We start from the raw sequence: 20468 nt of genomic DNA, 5'->3' as shown, positions 1-20468 counted from the left end.
CCTAAAATAGATATGCAGGTAAAATAAATACCTAAGGGAGCAATTAAAGTGTCTAAAGGTAGAGCTGGTGCCATTTTAGACACCCTGGGGTGAGTACCCCAGTCACCTGGGTGGTGATGGCAGAAGTGACACTGAACCGAAGAAAGGCACGTGCCCTCCTGGACCAGTGGCTGGGCACCACACAGGATGCTCTACATCACCGTAAACGGCACCAATTCTGCACTTAGGCAATGAATCACACTGCTGAACTGGTTTAACAAGTACACGCCCACTCTATGCAGGAAGTAAAATGAAAGTGAGTTTTTAAAAACAAAATACTAAAAGACATTTTAAAGCATATAAATATTGCACAGTCTTTCCTTGTATCAGATTTGCCAACAGACAATGTATCAAACACAAGCCGTGGATTGATGACACCAAGTATTTTCACAATAGCATTGCTCATCAACTGCTATGGTTAAGTAAAGGGTTTTTTTTTTAATGCTGCTGGTGCTGGTATGTTCTTTAGGTATGAATAGCTAATAGATCTGAATGGTCATATATAACAGGATCTGCTATATACATGGTTCTTTCCTATCCTACTTTCCAAAATACAGCACAGAGCATAGCTAAGTGTTGCGGAAAGCTCAAATCCCTGTATTTTTGCAGCAGTCTCACATTAATTCTGCTGGTCTATAGAAAACCAGGGAAAAGGAAACAGGATTTAGATCACTTTTCATCTGCTTTATTTCTGATCTGCCCCCCCCCCCCCGCCCAAAAAAAAAAACCCAAACAAAACCCGAACAAACCAGAACAAAAAACCAACAAACCCAAAAGCACAGGAGTCTGGTCTACTTCATTCTCTTTCCTGCTGGTGAAGATACAGCTGACAAAAAGCTGAAAGACTCTTGCACAGACGTGCAACCTGCATCAGAAATGAACCTTGTGCCTGGCTTTGCCACTGCCATGCCACTTTACCTCTGCAAATCTCTCTGTTGAGAACAGGCAGTTTTGACAGCAACAGGAATTTTTTGAAAGGCTTTTTTAGGACATAAGAAGTTTTTGCAACTACCTTACCAGCACTTCAAATTCTAGACAACAGGTGGCAAAGACAATCTGATCGTCCGCTTCACCCAGGTTTACCAAAAAGCAATTTGAGGGCATTTATGTGTTATATCCTCAATAACGGTATCAGCAATGGCAAAATCTATAAGCTCTTAAATATATCTGCAAAATTCTGATTCTTCTACAGTTACAGTGTGAGAAAAAAGGAAAATATTTAATGACTAACACAAGTGCATCCCCATTCCTGATGGTACCATATCGACTCTCCCCCAAAATATAACCTCTCTCCTTCAGCTTTGAGAGAAAGTTGCTTCTGAAATACAGAGTAGTGCTCATTTCGCTTTTTAATAGGGAAAAGCTAAGCAACTTGACAAAATTACTGTCTCATTTCCTGCTAGAAACCAGCTCTTTTTGCTCCTGTTTCTTTCTTGGGTTCAATTAATTAGCATGACACCACCACAATTAAATGGTGTGTGTGCAAGAGAACTAACACTTAATCAAAGGCCAGGGATGCTATTATGTCATTTTCACACATAAATTGTGTGACATTAGAAGACAAAGGAAAGGTGAGTTAGACTAGACAAATGACTTGGATGCAGGGTGAGTCATTTTATCAATATTTCAAAGCCTAGGAAAGAAATGTATTTTCTATGTGCACGCATACATACGTATAGAAAGATTCAGAGGAATAAGAACAGGAATAGAAGAACATGTTCATAGAGAGCTTTGAGGACATACTGGAAAGTACGCGTGTGATCGGGTGAGGGTACTCTGCTTCCAAATGAGAAAGGAAACAAGTTTATTTTATGAGTAACTGTTAAATGTTCAAGCAGACAATTAAAGTGCTTTACTGAGGCCATTTTGAGATACCAAACACTTTGAAGATTATATATTCCCTCGTATTTCATGTTCAATGTTCCTCTAAGTAAAATATGTGGTTCCCTTTAGTTACTCAGATATGAATTGTACTTTAAAGGCAAGGGGACATTTTTGATAATGCACATCTTAAACTTTTCATTAAACTACCAAATTTAAATTCTACCTTTTTGTGCACTCTGACATTTTTGTCTGGCATTTTCATTAATTTTGCGACATACATAAATGTAGCTGAAATGTTAACTGATCAATACTTTGTCTCTCTCATGTAGCACTAGAGCGAAGCTCCCTAAGGACCACGCAGCAGTACAGAAATTAAATGTGTAAAATATCAAATGTTAATGTTAAACACAGCAGCACTTACTGTATAACGACTGAAAAGGCTAAAAGAATTCCAAACGGACAGATGGTAGCACAAGTTATCTACAATCACATTTAAAGATTAAAGTTTGTCCCGTAAAATAATTCATTGACTCACATTGAAGTGTGTCCTTTTACTGATAGCTCAGTTGTCCAATTATTTTTGTGCTCATTACAGTGAGAAATGACAGTACTGGACAAAAAGAGTGTACACTTTTTTCCCCCTGTGTTGCACCCACTGACATCTGCAAGAACACAAATGTCTGGTCAAGAAGCTGATGGAAATTAGGCCCAATTTAGTAGACATTTCAGTGCCCACAGTAGATTAATCTAAAGAAAAACCATCCAATTTTGCATACTCTAATAAAGTTCTTCTACCCGAAACATACCATATTAATTACTGAATTAAAATTATATAAAAAATAACTGCCAAATAATCCAAAGGTCAGTTTTAAATACAGAAAATCATATGAATTTACAGCAAACGCTCTCTTTACATATTCTATTTTTTCCAATGTATTTAGGTGCTTAAGAAGCAAAACCACAAACACGTAAACATTCTTGATCAGTCTCTAGACACAACAGGGCTACATGCTATATAATAAAGCTGTTCTGGAATGGAAAGATTAATTTAACATTGTTGCTATATACTCCCTCTATTTAACAGGAAATAAATCCGAAAAAGGAGGAGAGAATATCAAATCTTCTGATGGTTCAAATCCAAAGTCATATTCTAGCCAGATCAATCTATGTTTCATGAGATATTTACAAATACTTCTGAATATCTGAAAAATAACAGCTAATAATATGTCACAGTCATATTAGCATGAACATATAAAAAAATAGGTGTGGGTAGCAATTATTCTGCTGTGAAATACTGAGGCACAGAATAAAAAAAAAGGAGTCAAAACCTTAATTCATTCAGGGAAAATCCCCCATGAAGGTCAATGAGCTTATGAAGTTCAACCAAAGCAGATAAAATATTGTTTAGTTGAGGAAATGCATAATCTAGAACATTGAAAACTTAACGTCTAGGTTTCTGTACTTCTAGGTACACCATGTGCAACAACGGTCATTGAGCCGGTGCCTTTGGACACATTTGATGAAGAACCATGCTAAAATATTGAAAAAAGTATTTCCTTTCCTAAAATGTCCCAAATAGTAAAGGTTTGAGACAGCTAAGTTCTGAAGTATAAATAATCAGCAAGCCCCTTCAATGGACACCTTTAGTCTCAACTACTGTGACTGTCCAAGGAGAATGACTTTAAAATGAGCTGCAGTGAACACTTCTGTGTGCGAAGAGCATAAAGCAGACAACTGCAGCTCATTATTCAAGGCTTTCTGTGCGTTCCGTTCTTTAATCTCTGATTAATTACAACTAACCTACTATGTTTCTGAAAACTGATCTGGTCTGCCAGAATTTCTTCACCTGTGGTCTTCTGTAACAGTAGCCCCATCAGAAAGTAAAGCCATGGGGTGACGTATGAGGAAAGGGTACCTGTAATTGTAACGCCAAGAACTTGGGGCAATGGGAGATCTGAAAAATCAACCCTCACATACATAACTTCTGTGAAATGGCTGTAAATGTGTATTGTGATGTTATTCATCAAGGTACGTCTTCAAATCCAACACGAAGGAAGAAATGGTAAGTTTAAACATTTACTTCTTGGATATTACTTATTAGTCTGCCTACAGAGATGGAAACCTCCAGAACAGCCTATTTCTCATCTCCTTTCTGGCCCTGACATTTTTCTATGACATTGTTCAACCTCTGGGAGACAACTTCAAGAGGAGATAAGATTTGTAGAATAGTGAAGAGATGAAAATGATAGGTATAAGTACAGCTTTTTTATAGAATCTGTTAAATTCCAGTGTAACCTTAGTGCAAGCATAATTCAGCACTACATGTGCAAGTGAGCCACTTTCAAGATTTTTCAAGGGCCTATGACAGCTATGAAACTCCAGAAACCATCTAAATCCAAAGCTTATGATCATGACAGAAGTTCATGTAGATTTGACTTGGCTAGCAAAAACGTATCCTTTTTTTTGCCCAACATAGGGATGATTTGATCCTTGGAGAGAACAACATCAGGTTGAAAAGCACAGGCCAGACCTTTGAAGGCAGAGTAGGAACACGTCTGTGAAGTCACTGTACTGATGCAGACATAATGTATGCATAACTACCACAGAGCAAAACAAATACTAAAAAGAAACTAAAAAAAGTACACTTTTGAGACATATATATATATGAAAATATATACATAACATCAGGAACACATTTATACTGCAATCGACTATAACTACAATAAAGACATACACTTACTACAGACCTCCCTGCTCAAATTTTGTGTTTTATGTATTTCCAACTACCTATTATGACACTGAATTTCTTCTATAATTCGAAACGATTACAATTTCACAGCAACACAACCTCTTCCATGGCCACAGCAGCACATCATGAGAAAGAATTAATTATTTCATTTGCCCCAAAGAATAGGATGTCTTTCTGTTACCCTTTCTTCCACCACTAACAGGTAGGTGTTCCACATCCATATTAAAAACAGACTTGGACAGACGAGTATTTACTAACTGGAGCAGTAATAGCAATGTGAACATCTGAGTTTTCCTTAGAAATCTGCATTTTCCTGTGAAGTACTGATCGTTTTAAGCTGAACTAATGACAGATCATCATTCTAAAGTAGACAGTAACTGTTGTATTTAGATTTTTTGCACATAGTGTAGTTACTACAGACATCAGTAAAAGTGTAAAAACCCTCAGAATTTGAACATCATATGTATCTCCTGTACTCCTGATGAACATTGCAGCCAAGGACCAACAGCTTGCTGCCATCCTCTGACAGGCTACAGGGGGTTTAACAAGTCAGCACAAATTGAGCCCTGCTAGAAGACACTTCCTGCAAAAAAACATAATTAACCCCATTTTACTGCTCCAGTGCAGCCAGCTGCAGTGCCCAGTTTGATTTCTCCAAATTTGAAGCACCTGAGCTTCAGGCACCCAAGCTAGGAGCACTGTCACCAGACTCCCTCTACAATTATTCAAAGTAAGACTAAAACCATTCCCTGTTCATATTTATGGTAGACAGGCCCATAACTTCAGTATTTCAGCCAACTTAATAAATTTAGATGATCCAGAAAGTGAGTCCATGCATGTATTTTCACTCCCGGTGGGACTCCCACAGGCTAAAAACAAACCAGGACTCTGGTCTTGTTTGTAGCTCACATTTTTTGTGAAAATAAAAAGACACTCCTCTGGGAAACACAATCTAATTTATGATTATGCTTGGAATTTTCCAAGTTTAACAGGAAAATAAAGGTTAATATTAACGAAGCTAAGGTTTATGGTGAAATAGTAGTTTAAATTACTAAAAATGAACTCACAGCTGAATTATGAGCAGAGCCTGATGTCTAAAAGGTACTAGTCTGTTTGCATTCATCATTTTATAGTTGTGGGTTTGTTTTTGTTCGTTCTGCTTTTTAAACCAAGAACACTAAATTGTAGTAAGGAAGCAACTATTTGGGATCAGAGCATTGTACTTCAACAAAAGTTATAGGTGTAACGTATATTCATATGTGGAGGACAAAATAACACTAATTTTATATTCATATCTAAAAACATTCACAAAATGGTCAAAAGGCTTTAGAGTAAATATGCAATATACAAGGGAGCTGAACACAGTTTAACAGAAGTGATGTGTAAGAAGCTCAAGACTTATCATCCGTAGCTCACTGACTGTATTTTGAGTTGTATGACTTGCTTCTGTTATTTGTACAATTGTAGCTAAAAAAACCAACTACCTTGTTTGTGTGACATTTTAAACATAATTACTTTTTTAAAAAAGGTGAATAAACGTGATTTGCGGTATCTTCATAATGCAAAGTTTTAAATAAAAAAAATAAATAGTCAGACCAATCTCTCTCCACCCATCAACACTGTATTATCTCTCATTTTAGAACACACATACACCAGGGTGATTAACAACAATATAAAGAAGATCATACCAAAAAAGCAGCAAGACTTCTTGGGGGAGAATCCCAGTCAAAGCAACTGCTTATGTAGTAGGCAGCACTTATGAGCACCATGACACAGCGCTTCATCCGGCCAAAGTTTCTCAATAGTAGCTGTTAAAAAATGAATCAATGAAAATGCTTCAAAATCCCGAAAGCTTCAGAAGAGGCTCATGCTTACACTATTGTTATTCTTAATTTGGGTGAAGATTGAGAAAATAACATCTTAAGATGTCTAGGTCACAAATTGAGAAAGGTAGTTTAAAATTTGAGAGATTTGGAAGAGAGAGAATTTGTTAGTTGTGTCAATTGATATTTGTCGAATTTAATTCTAAACAGCACACAAATTGTTGTTCAATTTTAAAAAACTAGTTGCAAAATTTCAGGAATTATTCGGTTATTAACATTTCAGAGTTTTATTAAGTAGGCAAGACTTTCCCCATTGTCAAGAACTTAACAAACTTTGGCCTTTCTCAATAAAAAGATGCTGTAGGACACTAACCTGAAGCCATGCAAAATTATTGCTCTAATCTAATTAAGATCACCTGCATCCTTTACAATCAATTTTTCCTTCACTTGTAACAAATTTGTCTGCTGTGATGTATTTTGACCACACGTTTTTAAGTATTTATCAAAGTGACTTTAACTGCATACATTCAGTCCATATAGAGATGAGACATAACAGTGCTGGGCTTTGATTGAGAAGAATACCCCTGAATCCTCTAAAATGGCAATTCGCATGACCAAAAAAGTGAACAAACCAGTGAATGATTTAATTTGTGTATTCAATAGCATAGAAAACACTAGGTAGGTAAGACACATTCACTCTTGGAAAACATGGATGTTTCAAAATCAACCGCATCAGCCATACATAAAGATTTCTTCCCCTCCCCACAATGGTATTGTGGTGGGGTATCCTGTACAAGCTAATCTAAAAAAAAACCCAAACCAACCCAAAGTGGGTATTTAAAGTTAACTCCTCTTGCCACCGGCAAAAAGCACAATGGAATTTTCTGTTATGGGAGTGGGGAGAAGAATGTATCTTGAATAAAAGGCCTTGCTGCTGCTTTCCAGGAATAGTGGTACAAAATGCTGCTTTAGTAACTGCATTATTCACAACAGTAAAGAAAGCAACATTCTGCCTCTTGAAGTCTTTTTTAATGACATACATCATACAATTGATATAAAATTCATCCAGCAGATAATTTAAATTACGCTCAAATCTACAAGCTTTCTGCAAAATAAAAAACAGTTTCTAGACCTTTGCCTTTTCATTGCAAACAACAAAAGTCTTGTTCCCACAGTCCAATCAGAAGCCCAGTTCTCTCCACATAAAATACATCATTTGTGGAACATGAAAAACTGAATCAAAAGTAGTTTGAGTGGGGAAAAAGACAAGATGTGTGTTTAAATAATTTTTAGTAAAACATTAAAATTGTGAGTGGCAAAAATATCCAGAGAAAATAGAAAATGGGTCCAGACATTTCCTACCCACAGGACTCTCAAAAGTAATTAAGAGTTTTAGTCTGCCTTCACCTTTGATTCAAGCCTTGCTCAACTAACTTATTTAAAATTTGGCTCAAAGAATGCTGAAAGACTCTCTACCCTGCAACAAATGGAGATCTTTCGGGTCAAGGTTAACAGCAAAAATTTATGCAAGACTTGGTTTACATGCACCTGTGCTATAATCTGATATGTGTGGAACCTGATGGTTTCAACTGTGTTCTTATTCATGTGTTTCATGGAAATTAAGCTGCAATTTATAGAGGAGACACAATAAACCCATGTATTTTGTTTCTGCCTTTTCCGACCTATCATATTCTTTCGTAAACAGTGAATGAAAATGTTATTCTTTCCCCTCAGCAGTATGATACCAGATATTTGGATGCGCACACTTGATATTAAGGCTTTTGGAAAGGATTAGTGTTTCCTTACTCTTTACCTGTTTAGACAGTCTGTTTTCCTCTTCAATGTACTTCTGTTCTTTGGGCATTAAGGTTTGTATGCTGGCTTTCACCTGTGTATTAGAAGGGGTGTCAATATTTCAAGCGTACTCACTGCTTGCTAATAAGACGTGCTTCAATTTGCAAAAATTGCGAAGTTTCAAAGCCATGGCTGCCAAGCCTGCGACACATAAATGCACACAGAGGCATGAGTTGCTGCTCCTTACATTAGCAGCAATAGCAGCGGCGGCGGCAACAAAAAGAGTGGGTGTGCCAGGCAGTGGCAGAAGAGCATTCTGTAGTATACATCTAGGTTTAGAGAAAATGAGGAATGACAGAAATTCTCTACAAATCAGGAACAAAAGCTTTCATGAAACTGAACTCTTTAGCAGTACAAAAAAGCCAAAGTTAAGACTTACAGCATTAAAAATCACATCTATTTCAAGATAGATGACCCCCTTTGTTGGCCCTGTCAGCTGCTTGTTTTTCAAGACGTAGGCTTTCTGTTCACCATTTTGAATCTGCAGGAAAAGGACATGACAGCCGTCTGTCTCGCGGTCTCTGCTGAATACACCCCCCCGGTGACCCCTGACCCCCAGCTGCTGAAACTGACAGAGAACCCAAAACAACTGTGGCAAGTCTGACAAGTACCTGTTCATTACCAGGACCGAGTCTGTCAGGAAAAATTAACTATCATGGGATTCAACATGGCCGTGAATTGAGTATGTTAAAATTTTAGTGTTCTTATTACAGACCTTGGTTGAGAAATGACAGACACAGAGCTGCAAATCTTTTTTTTTTTTTTCTTTTTTTTTTTTTTCCTCTTCCCCCCCTTCAACAGGAAAAATACAGAGCAGTCTGTCAGGTGAATGAAACTTACAGACAGCAACGGTATAGCAACTTTGCCTAGGAAGTCAGCACTCCGATCGCGGTCTTCATCATAAACTGTCACCTCAAGCACCGAATGGATGTCTTTAATATTGCTACAAAGGGAGAAGCACACACAGAAGAGAGAAGTCACCTACGCCAGCGGGTACCAAGGACAAAAGCGTGAAAGGTTAGCAAAACCAGATACCCGTCTATTTTTCCATGGCAGAGCACAGAACATAAGGCATCCCTCCGTACAACCCAAACGCTTTCCTAAGGGCTGCAGTGACTCCTCGCTCTCTCTGCGAGGCTTTCCCAGCAGAAGTTTTCCGAAGGATGTTGCTTTAAATCTCCTACCTGGGGTTTGCACCACATGAGCTGCAAGGATTACCAGTGCAGAGCTGCACTGGGGGATTTACAGCCGCAAGCAGCAGGACTGGGAGCCTTTAAAGACTATCCCTTAAACACCACTATCCTTGCAGCAATTCTTACTGCAAACACCGTGAAATCTGTAGGTTTGAAAACTAAAATAATTACAAGCTACACAAGCACATCCTTGCACTGAGAACAAGGTCTTTAATTTTAAAATCCTTGCTTAATTACAAATATACAACAGTGATTACAACAAATTAGGAACAAGCAATATGAAATGATGCTTTTTTTTAGCTACTACTGGTTTTTGCCTGCGAGCTATTAAACACCCCACCACCATGCACAACAAATGTCACTGTACATTGTAAACTCTCAAGTGAAAAATTCACATTCCTTATTTGGAGAAAAAAAGGAAGTTCTTTGAGAGAACTCATCTTTGATCAAATGGCTGATCCAGGAAATACAAATTCAAGCATAGCAGTTTAACTTCAGTAAAATATATGCCTCCAGATGAAACTGGATAGCCCAAAATTAATTAACAAATCTGAGGATAAACAAAATGGTCAATGCAAATATACATAGAAGAGAGGTGAGAACTCGCCTTGAAGGCCTTTTGAGTTTTTCTATTTGATTCCTGATAAACCTTTTGTCCTCTACAAAACCAGGCAATTTCTTATGCAGAGAACACTGTCAAGCAGTAGAGGTTGATTAGTTATTGGCTCTATTAGTAGATAATTAAATATAAATTAATGAAGAATTTAGCATGGGTTTGCAGATGCATAAATGAGAACTATGTTAATAAGCTAAGAAGAGGTACAACTGTTGTGAGATTTTTTTCTTTTGTTTCGAGTTCATTCCTCACTGCAGGGCAAGAAAAGCTACGGATGCCAAATATATGAATGACAAATTGAGAGGGGGAAAAAAACCCCTAAAATCAGACTGTGTTTTGAGACCAAGGGCAAAACACAATATTTCCATGTACGATAGAGCGAAGTAAGTGTGCACAAAGCTAAAGCTTTACTGGTTTTGCAGCGGATTGTGAGCTGATTTCAGCAGCAGAGAAACCTGCAACGGATCAGTTTTCTACTCATTGGTGTCACATTGCCATCAGACAGAGAGAACCAGGGAGAAAAAGAAGGCAACGGAGCAAGACAAATAACAGGAACATTTTGTTAGGGGAGGACTTTTTTGTATTTTGTCAGAGCCTTTTACTGTCTTCAAAATAACAGAAGGATAAAAAAACCCAACTGCATCACTTCCCAATAAACTCAATGTTTCAGGCTGCATTTTACCCAGCGGCAGCATTGTACTAGTACGGTACGAGATGGTATGCGAGAAGTGCAGTTGGTAAATGGAAAGAACAAGTGGAAAATATCTGATCATCATTCAGAGAAGTACGAATGCATTTAAAATTCCTTCCTTTATATAGTTATCTGGTGTTTATTAAAGTTAACAACCACATTTTAATGAAGGGTGTAATCACAATATCCTTTTTTCTACCCATCACACTAGATTTGGCCCGTGAAACTCTCACTGAAGGTAGTGGGAGTCTGGACTGCACAGCATTACTCGTACCTGGTTTCCAGGAAACAGACATTGCTCTTTCACCTTTAAAATCGCACCTCTTCTCTAATTTTTTTCATGGTTTAAAGCGTCAAAAAGGTATTCAGCTGTGTCATTTAGAAATATCAGTATGTCATCGCTGTCTTTCTTCAGAATGAGCAGTAGGTATCTTTGATTCACATGTACATCCCCTGCAAAACAGCAGACAGACCCCCCCCCTCCTTGCCCCCCAAAAACCTCAAACCAAACCCCCCCAAACACTCACAAAATCCGAACACCTACAATGTGAAGATTTTGTTCCATTCTGGATTGAGGTTCTTGTAGACGGTATGTGTCAGCAGTCTGTCATTGTTCAATTCAACTACACAGAATGGGTCACTTTTACCTGTAAGAGAAAATTTTGAACGAAGTTTATGAACTAAGAAAACCCACCATGAGCAAGGCTTAAATAAAAATTAGTTAGGGCTTTGGTTTTTTTTTTTCCTTCTTTTCCTAAGCTGCATTGTAATTCTCTCAGGAATTAATTCAAGGAAGCCCTGTGGTCTGCATTATATTCAAGATGATCACAACAGGCTGTTCATCTCTGTAATCTATTAACATTCTTCACTAAAAGAACATCTTTTTTGTCTTTAAAAAAAAAAAAAGAAAAGAGAAAAAACCCCCACCACACAGACTTTTCTGATGAAAAACCAGCATGTTCCTAAAAGGTGCCAAGCACCCTTCTGAGACAGCTAAGAGAACTTTACTTTAATGGTGCCAATCCTACGTTGACTGTAATTAGAGCATTTTGATATGCAGGAAATGTATTATTCCATATTATTTGTAATAACATAGTACCTATGATAGTTATCCAAAGATTACTATGCCCTACATGTTTCATGCTGTTTACGAATCCTCTCCCCAAAATCAAAAAGCCTTGAAGACAGCCTCAGATAAAAGCCTAACACCAGAGAAAATGGGCAAGTACAATTAAACAATGAGACGATATCAGCTGGAATGATGGGCTGTAGTCTCAGCACAGCAGAAGCTCAAATATGGTTGAGATTTTTGTATACATTAAAGCACAATGAAGTAGCTTTGCATATATTTACAAGAAGGTCCCTCAGCATGAAAGCCACCACAAGAGAAAGTATGAAGATGCTGCTTTGAAAATGTGCTATGTAGATAATGGGAGCGGTATCCTAGGCTGGATATGGAAGTTGATTTCTTTTTTTTATCTAAAGAAAAAGAATGGGGAAAGGGAGCGTGTGTGTGTGGGGGGGTGCCTCTGAATGTGAAATAAGCGGCTTATAGCCAACGACTCCAGGTGAGCAGTGCTTAGATACCAAGCAAAGAGTAAGAAAAACCATCCCAACTGAAAGTTTAGGGGGAAGACATGAAACTTACAGGAAGCTTTTTCATAGATATCCACAAGGCCAATGTTTGTATTTGGAAAGGAGAAAAAGGAAAGTTCACACCGGAATCTTGTGTTTAACAACAGTTTGCTTGAGTAAAAAAGGAGCTCTCCAGAGAGGGAGGAAGTAAAAGAAGGGAAGATTGCTATCTCCAGGGTTTGGGGGCAACCCTGAAATTTCCTGGAAGGGTAAGAATGCATTGCAAGGAAGATCTGAGGAACAGCTATGATGGAAAGAGCAGTAATGAAAACATGAGGGGCATGGTGAGAAGACAGTTGCAATAAGGAGTCAATAAAGGGAAGAAATCACAGTGAGGAGTAAATTATTTAACTCATATTTCAAATTATGACAGTAATGACAATTGCTATAAATGGTGGCCAAGACAGAGGGATGTGATCCCTCTTACTTATTTTGATTTCTTCCAGTAATTGAAAAGAACAATTGTCTTTGGCACAGAATACAAGTATACGCATTATTTTCATGTAAGGCTACAAATATATAAGTAGAAAGCTGTAGAATAAATTGCTGCTACCAGAACCCAAGGGAAGTTTGTCTGATGGAAATTAACAACTGAGTTGCATGCTACAGAGTGGTTCATTCTTGTCTCTGGACTTCCCTTGGACAGCAAAGTATTTGAAAATTATTGAGTGTTGGCATTGGCCTTCCACAATCAAATCTAGCACACTAAGCAATTGTATTTCACAATGTCTTCAATAATTCTGTAATGCTTTGTCATGCATTATAAGAAGCCATAAATTGAGTAGCTCAATGGGGCTACATTAATGATATTAGGGAGGCATGTAATTTGTTTCATATCTTACACAAATGACAATGAAATCAATATTTAGACAAAGCTGTCCAGGGGTCACATCTCCCAAACTGCAGTATTGATTCAGACTACATCAGAGGTTAATGTGCATATTATTAACTTTAATGATAAAGAATAATTGTTTTAAACACATTGTGAATTACAGTTAGAGTTGATGTTTACCTTCTCTAGAAAACAATATACTGCTGAACCTTTCCGATTAAACTTGAAAAATGGTTAATTCATTACTCAGCAGAAATGGATGTATCACACATCTCAATGTTTTCCTACTTCACAACCATAAAAGGTGGTAGGAAACTTATCTAACATATTTATTCAGGTTCTTTAGGTTTCAGTATTTGAGAAAGAAAAACCCAGAAGATAGTTAAAACAACAAGGCAGAACTGACACAGCAGGTGAGCTAGATGGTATTACTTCATCTTATTTTTTAAAGTATCATCAATCATATTTGCATATGATGGTACAATGTGATTTGTGCTTATTAACTGTATACAGACACAGGAAAATACACTGCAGTGTCTGAAGGCCACCTTCTGTAAACAAAGTATTTACTACATTCATTTATTTTCTGCATCTGTTGACATGCACTTTTTCAATGACTCTCCTTATAGATTTATATGGATATCAATCCACTTAAGAAAGCTAAACAATATGTAACATCAATCACAGAGCTCCTCAATCAAACCAAAGACAAATGGTTTTCAGAAATAAAAAAATCCCCCTCTCACTCAACATTTCATGTCTCCTCCCCCTATAACTTGAAAACAGTTCAAGACTAAATTTGACAAAAGGAAATATTGTGAAATCGTACAAGGGAAGGCCCAAATAACATGGTTGACAAGTAGAAGTTTCCCAGCTATGAACACCTCTCCTAAGGAACACTGTTTTTTGCCATATGAGGAGGCTATGAAGTTCCCATATGCAAAGCTCTTTACCATCACCTATGGGCACTTCTTCCGTATGCTGAAACACTCATAACCAAGCTGGGTATCTGAAAGGCAACACTCTTCGCTGACGTGCTAAACATATGGTATGTGCAAACGTTATTTGGATACCAACCCAAATAAGCAAACAAGATCCAGAAAGACAAAGCCAGAGCAATGTACAAGTACTTGGTGAAACTCATATCCATCTGTCATTTTCCAAGTTCTCATTATTAGAAGGAATAACTGCAATCTTAACTCTGACAGCCATGACAACCTGCTGCATTGCAAGAGTGTTCAAAATAATGGGATCATTCCTAATGAAAGCCTTAAGAGATCATTAAAATATTAGAAGGTGTTGCCCTTAGGTCTCCTTGGTCTCTAGGAGGACCAGGGAAATCTGAGAACTTACAAGGTATATTCATCACTATATTATTCAAGACCTGCACCTTAAGCACAACACATACTCTAATCAAGGCAGCCTCAAACAACTTCTGTCTAGTTAATGCAACTAGCAATTTCAAATAATATAGATAAATGGTTTTCCTCATTTTTACAATAACCACATGTGTTCAGAGAAGTACGTGCTGTCCATCTAGCAGTTCTAAAAGTACACTTAAAAACCTTCAATTAGACTTGTGCCGCCTAAGCTCAATTACATCACTCTAAATTATGTTGTCACCACAAGTATGCCCTTCACCACAGACTAAATCACAACTGTCATGTATCACTGTATATCACCTGCCACATGTCAAGAAATTCTACCCAAATCCCTGTGTCTGCTGAGGATCTTCCAACAGCCCACTGCTCCGTGCCTTTGTAGGCCTCCAGCTACTGTTCCAGTGACTTTAGAGCTACTTAACTGTATTGATCAGGAGGACACCCACAAACATCTTCTGAATACAGCCCTAAGTGTGTGCAGAGAGTAAGACAACCCAGCACCCGCCTAAGGCCCTTACACATTAGGAGTATGCTCCCAGAACCACCGAAAACAGCACTCACCATTTTGAGTAATACCACGACCTCAGTGGGATCACTAATCACTATTGCACCTAGCACTGTTTGAAGGAATTAATGAGACAAGCAGGTGTAAAACCAGTGAAGTACATCTTCCCACTGACTGAAATCAGACCTGCAGTAAACCTCAGTAAGAAGTAAAACAAATCTCATTAAACCATTCTGTTGCTGTAACATTTCGTGCTTTTCGGACTCTACTTACACAGTCCTAAGGGCTCCTGAAATGGCAGAAATAAAGTGCTAACTCACATAACAGGCATAATAGTCTGGAAGGGAAAGCAGTGTCTCTTTTGATGGATCTTCCTCACCTTCTTTCCCCTTTACCCATTACAGACCTGGACTATCTGAAAACGTCCCCTAGAAGGAATCCTACTTTGTAATGTAAGCTCCCACTGAAAAAAAATAAAGAACTACTTATCTTTTGAAGCTTCCTGTTTTATTCATCATGCCACACATCATTGCATCTAGCCTGACAGACACCCGTACTTGTGCTATGCAGTATTATATTTAATCTTTAGATAGTCAACGAGACCAGAGCACAAACTGAGATTACTTAGTTCTAAGTAAAGGATTTTTCTTCAACCAGCACTGTGTTCCTCACGTTGCACACTATACACACATTAATTAAACCGTTAGCCTTTTACTTGTCACCTTAACTATCAGAACTGCTGCACGCCCCTGGATGAACTGTACACCCATCAACAAAAACCAGCCCAACTCTGCAACAATGGTTAAGCTGCAAGAGAGGCTAACCAGGAACTAGAGAGGTCTTTTTTGTTATTTGCTTCAAAAGTCAAAGTCCCCCAGAGCCCAGGAAATCCTTCAGAAAAGAAATAAAGTAAGTTTGGAGCTCAGATTCATAATCTGGAGCTCAGAAGGTTGGCCATTGGAACAACGTTTTCCTACTGTATGTATATAAAATACACCTTTTCATGATAGAAATGAGACCTAAATAGTGGCAATTTTTAATTGCTTCTCAAAATATTTAGAAAATCAAAACAACAAACCCTCAACCTCCACACAATCTTATCTTCTGAATTTTCTTCTCAAATAGCTACAGCACCACATTGCCTAATGGTTTTGCTGTGTTTTTCTCTTGGAAAAGTTTGGGAAAGCCCTTTCCATCAGTTCAAAGACCACAGGACTTCCACATGTGTGTTATCAGCTGGCTTGCTACGCTAGAACTCATCAGCAAGCACCAGAGATGTTAGGTGGTTCGTGAACCCTTGTGAACTGATGTTCTAGGGCTGGTGGACCGGCCTCAGACACATGCCACCGCAGCCCATCTGCCAGGCTGGAGGTGAGCCTGACCCTGTCCAGTCTAGTAGGCAGCTAAACCAACAAAACGTTGGGTGTCACCTCAAGTTCAATTCTGAAAGTACTGCTTTTTCACAAGCGATTGAATGACGTGTGACCAATTCAGATGCAAGTATCTTTTGTTTGTATAAATATGAACTTTACCTGAATATTAGAGCTGTCAAACTGCAATACAATATAATTCATATTTCTGGGCAAGTTAAACAGGTATGTCCTTCAATGGTCCCTGAGGGAGAAGTTGTCTAATAAAAAAATTTTGATTCTTGGTGGATTGTTTTCCCAGCAAAAATTCATTTTGGGGCACAGCAATTCTTCCAAACGGGGACTTCAACATAACTGCACTTTTGCACTCACTTTCTAGTTCCACTTGTACACAAAGCAGTTTTCTTTGACAAAAAGCTATCGTCAAAGCTTAAATTTACATGGATTGCCATGTTTCGTACAAGTTAAACTGTGATGTCCTTTTATTATAAAACTCTATCAAATACATGCATTTTTCTCCAGAAAACTGCATGTTGTCTGCATATTACTCAGTTAATATTGTAAAAAAGAAGACTTTCGTACACAAGCATATGGGAACATTCATATTTTACGTAGTAAGATGATTCCCTGTTTTAGAGAGGAAAAAACCACCTGTGTACAGTCATAAACATCATGCTTTCTGGTAGAAAGTCATCTCCAGCACTGGCTAGACCAGGAACTGATTTTAAGCAAATCGCTAACTTTATTCGGAAGTAAGTATTACGTCAATTTTACAGTGTTCAAGTTACACTATCCAAACTGAACTAGAATCAAAGACTAATAAATGTTTTGGATAGTTTTAAAAATTTAATAGGAGAGTTCAATTCCATTTCTACTTCTAAAAGTCAAGTTCAGAAACCACAACTTCACAAAGTTCAACCAAGTTTAACGTAGTTATGAGAGCTGAGATATTGTCTGAATATTTCATAGGCTATTATGGTTCTCCCCTACTGCTGGCCCTGCCTGTACATTACGGATCTAAGTCCCCACAGCCAAAAAAGGCCTTTATTTTTCGGGAAGACCAGACAGCCAGTTCATGACTCTGGGGGGCAGTGCCACTCATGCAGACGCTAATGTCACTAATGTTGTTCCAAGCTCCCTGCCAGCCAGCTGCTTGCAACAGAGCAGTCAGCCTGACCTTTGGCCAGGAGGAGGAATGGCTCAATAGCATGAGAAGCTGCCTTATCTAATGGATTAAGTACAGGACCCAAGCCAAATGCCGGCTTTGACAAGGACTTGCTCTGTCGGCCTTAGCTGAGTCAGTTAACCTTTCTTAGTTTTCCATCTTTAAATGATAATTCCTCTTTAACTGTGCTGCTGCAGTCACGTCGCAATGGACCGGTGTCATGAATTTGCGAGGTACCTTATCAGGCAATTCAGCAAAGTGCTGCAATCGTGTTAAACTCATTTCCAGAAAATAGTTACAGGGGGGGAAAAAAAGAAAAAGTTAATAACCACAAGTCATCCTTTCACTGTATATTTAATTCTAAACGCAACAGTTAACCAAAAATGTATTTTAAATCCAAATTTTGCCATTACTATTCTAAACCTGCTACTTTCTTTAAAAAAAAGTAGTTTTGCAGGATATGATACTGGGCTGATATCTTCAGGTGATCTGTATGACAGGACCAGGTGAGATTTTTATCTACCATAGAATACTGCCCATCTAGTAGATTTCCATACTTTGTGAAGATATTTCAAGTGTATATTGAAATCTGGTTGCACTAATTGACAGAGCAAATTACTTTTGGAACCATATTTCCAAAGGGCCTCTGAATTTATTCCTTCAATTTTACATGCCTGGGCTTCCATACCTTTGTGAATTTAACGTTTGTGTACATCACTCTGATGTTCCCTAGCATTTGAAGAACATTTTCGAAGAATATTTTTGCACATGTGGTATTAGGACTTTTTAGTAGAACAGATTTTAGAAAACTCATTTACATTCTGCACATTTAGTCATTTCGGTATCTCCATCCTACTTTCAAGTACTTTAATCAAAATTTTAACATGGAATTTTCTTAAAAGAGAGGCTGAATTCCAGACTTAAAACTGAAGAAGAAAAAAAAATAAAATTCTGCCTCATTTTCTATACTTAGTTTCTGTGCTTCACAGTAGGAGAAGCCTGAAAAGGTTTTGACTGTAAGCCTAAATATCACCAAGCTCTTCACTAAAATCTGTCTGACATACGAGGTTCTGAAATCACGGTACCATCACACCCCTCCCCCCAGCCAAAAAGAAAAAAAAAAGCAGACAATTGATTAATAATGAGGTCAGAAATACAAATAAATTTACTTCTAATGAAGACTGGAGACACAGTAATCAAAGTGTTAAAAATTCATTTCATGCACATCTCATTTGCCTCTTAGCTGATATTTATCACATAATTCTGTGAGAAAGTAGAGGCCTAAGATGCTCCAGATAAATGTCTCAATTAATTGTACAGAGGTAGCCCTCTTTGAGCTGCACCAGAGCTGTGAGCTCTTTATTAAAAGCACTATTCTGTAGCCTGTAACCTTGTTCCTTGACTCCTCTCTAGTTTCCAATTTAAACAAGTCCCCATGCGGCCCGCTCTAAAGGGCTTTGTCTCCCTGTCATTGTTCAGAGAGCCGAGGCATCCTGGAAGTGTGAAATCAGACCTCATGAGCTGAACGGTTCCCCAGGGAACGCCGGACCGCGCAGAAGGTCAAAGTCATGGGCTGGACCATCTGAAAGCGTCTGATCGCCGGTCTGTGACACAGCAAGCGGGGTGGGGGTAGGGGGAGAGGGGAGCCAGGGGGCTAGAATTGAACACATCTTAATTAAAGCCCAAAGACAGCAAAACAAACTGTTTTCCAGGCAGGCCGTCACATAGAGCTTAGATTTTGCTTGGCTAATGAATCTGAGCTGCTAACTATTATTCCTGAAAATAACAGGACTTTTGCTGGAGTTGATCAAACCCATGGCACATCTTTTCTCACCCTGCTTTATCCTTGTCAATAACAAGTCAGAGGTTTTTAATTTTATTTTGTGGTAGAAGGAAAAGGAGGAACGCATCTGCTCCAGCAGAGGAGATGCAAACGCTGCCTGCAAAGCCGGCCTTGCACCACAACCCACCTACACCCAACTCTGCCACAGAAGGAAAACGCTCACCTACACCGGCACTGTGTCACAGCGAAGGGTCTATTGCTTTCCAAAACTCATACGGGTTAGGTGAACGGAATACCTATTAATTTCAGAGGCAAGCTGACATGATGAGTCCATTGCACCTTATGTTTTCCTGCGCCATCAGAATATTTCTTCATGCAAAAGGACATCCCTGTAGCACGCGCGCTGCTATGCAAGCAGCCGAACCCTCAACAAGGACTGCCTGTCTTCCAGAGAAACCACAAGTGAGCAAAGGCATGGCGAAGGGGGAAATACAAGTTCTTTCAGCCGAGGATTTAGGGAGAAATCCAGCTTGCACTGAATAGCTAAAACGCAACAGAAGATTTAAACGAAACTTTCTTCTCAGGAAGAGAAGAAAAAATAAACACCACGCTCAATGTCTATTTGTTACTGTTTAAAAAAAACCCCAAACCCCTATTAAAAAATAGCTATTTTCTAGGAAGAGGGTATTTGTTGTGCCCACAATTTCCAACAGAACATAATTCTGCATGGGTGGAAGCCCTGAAATTGTGTTTTGACCATGGAAAGACGCTGTTTTTCCGGGAGAAACATCCTCATAGACCTGTCAGTTCTCTCAAAGGCCCCAGTCCTGGAAGATGCCCTATTTTTCAGCTCTCCCTGAAATCAAGGCAAGCTTTCAAGCACTGGTGGGGAATGTCTCACCCCCTCAGCCATCCTCCCTTTCCTAGACTGCCTTGCAAGTATGATGAGTGAGGAAAAGTCTCACTTTGTTCCTTTTCAGGGCATTTTTCAAACCCAGTTAGGGTAC

The 20468-nt window shown here is 38.5% G+C and overlaps 1 protein-coding gene across 2 annotated transcripts in view; it reads right to left on the bottom strand.

Annotated features, from left to right (window-relative positions):
- The window catches only part of MCTP1 (multiple C2 and transmembrane domain containing 1), a 284428-nt gene that overhangs the window by 88686 nt on the left and 175274 nt on the right, over positions 1-20468 (bottom strand). For both annotated transcript variants that reach the window (XM_075740211.1, XM_075740210.1), the window contains 5 exons: positions 11334-11436; positions 9130-9232; positions 8669-8770; positions 8249-8323; positions 6301-6420 (listed from right to left, as the gene is read on the bottom strand). In XM_075740211.1, coding sequence (XP_075596326.1) covers positions 6301-6420; positions 8249-8323; positions 8669-8770; positions 9130-9232; positions 11334-11436 — 503 coding nt within the window. The remainder of the gene's footprint in view (positions 1-6300; positions 6421-8248; positions 8324-8668; positions 8771-9129; positions 9233-11333; positions 11437-20468) is intronic.

This window comes from Balearica regulorum, chromosome Z (assembly GCF_011004875.1).
Source record: "Balearica regulorum gibbericeps isolate bBalReg1 chromosome Z, bBalReg1.pri, whole genome shotgun sequence".
Lineage (NCBI taxonomy): Eukaryota > Metazoa > Chordata > Aves > Gruiformes > Gruidae > Balearica > Balearica regulorum.
Note: the sequence above shows the minus strand (reverse complement) of the source record. Positions and strands in the feature narration are given on the sequence as shown.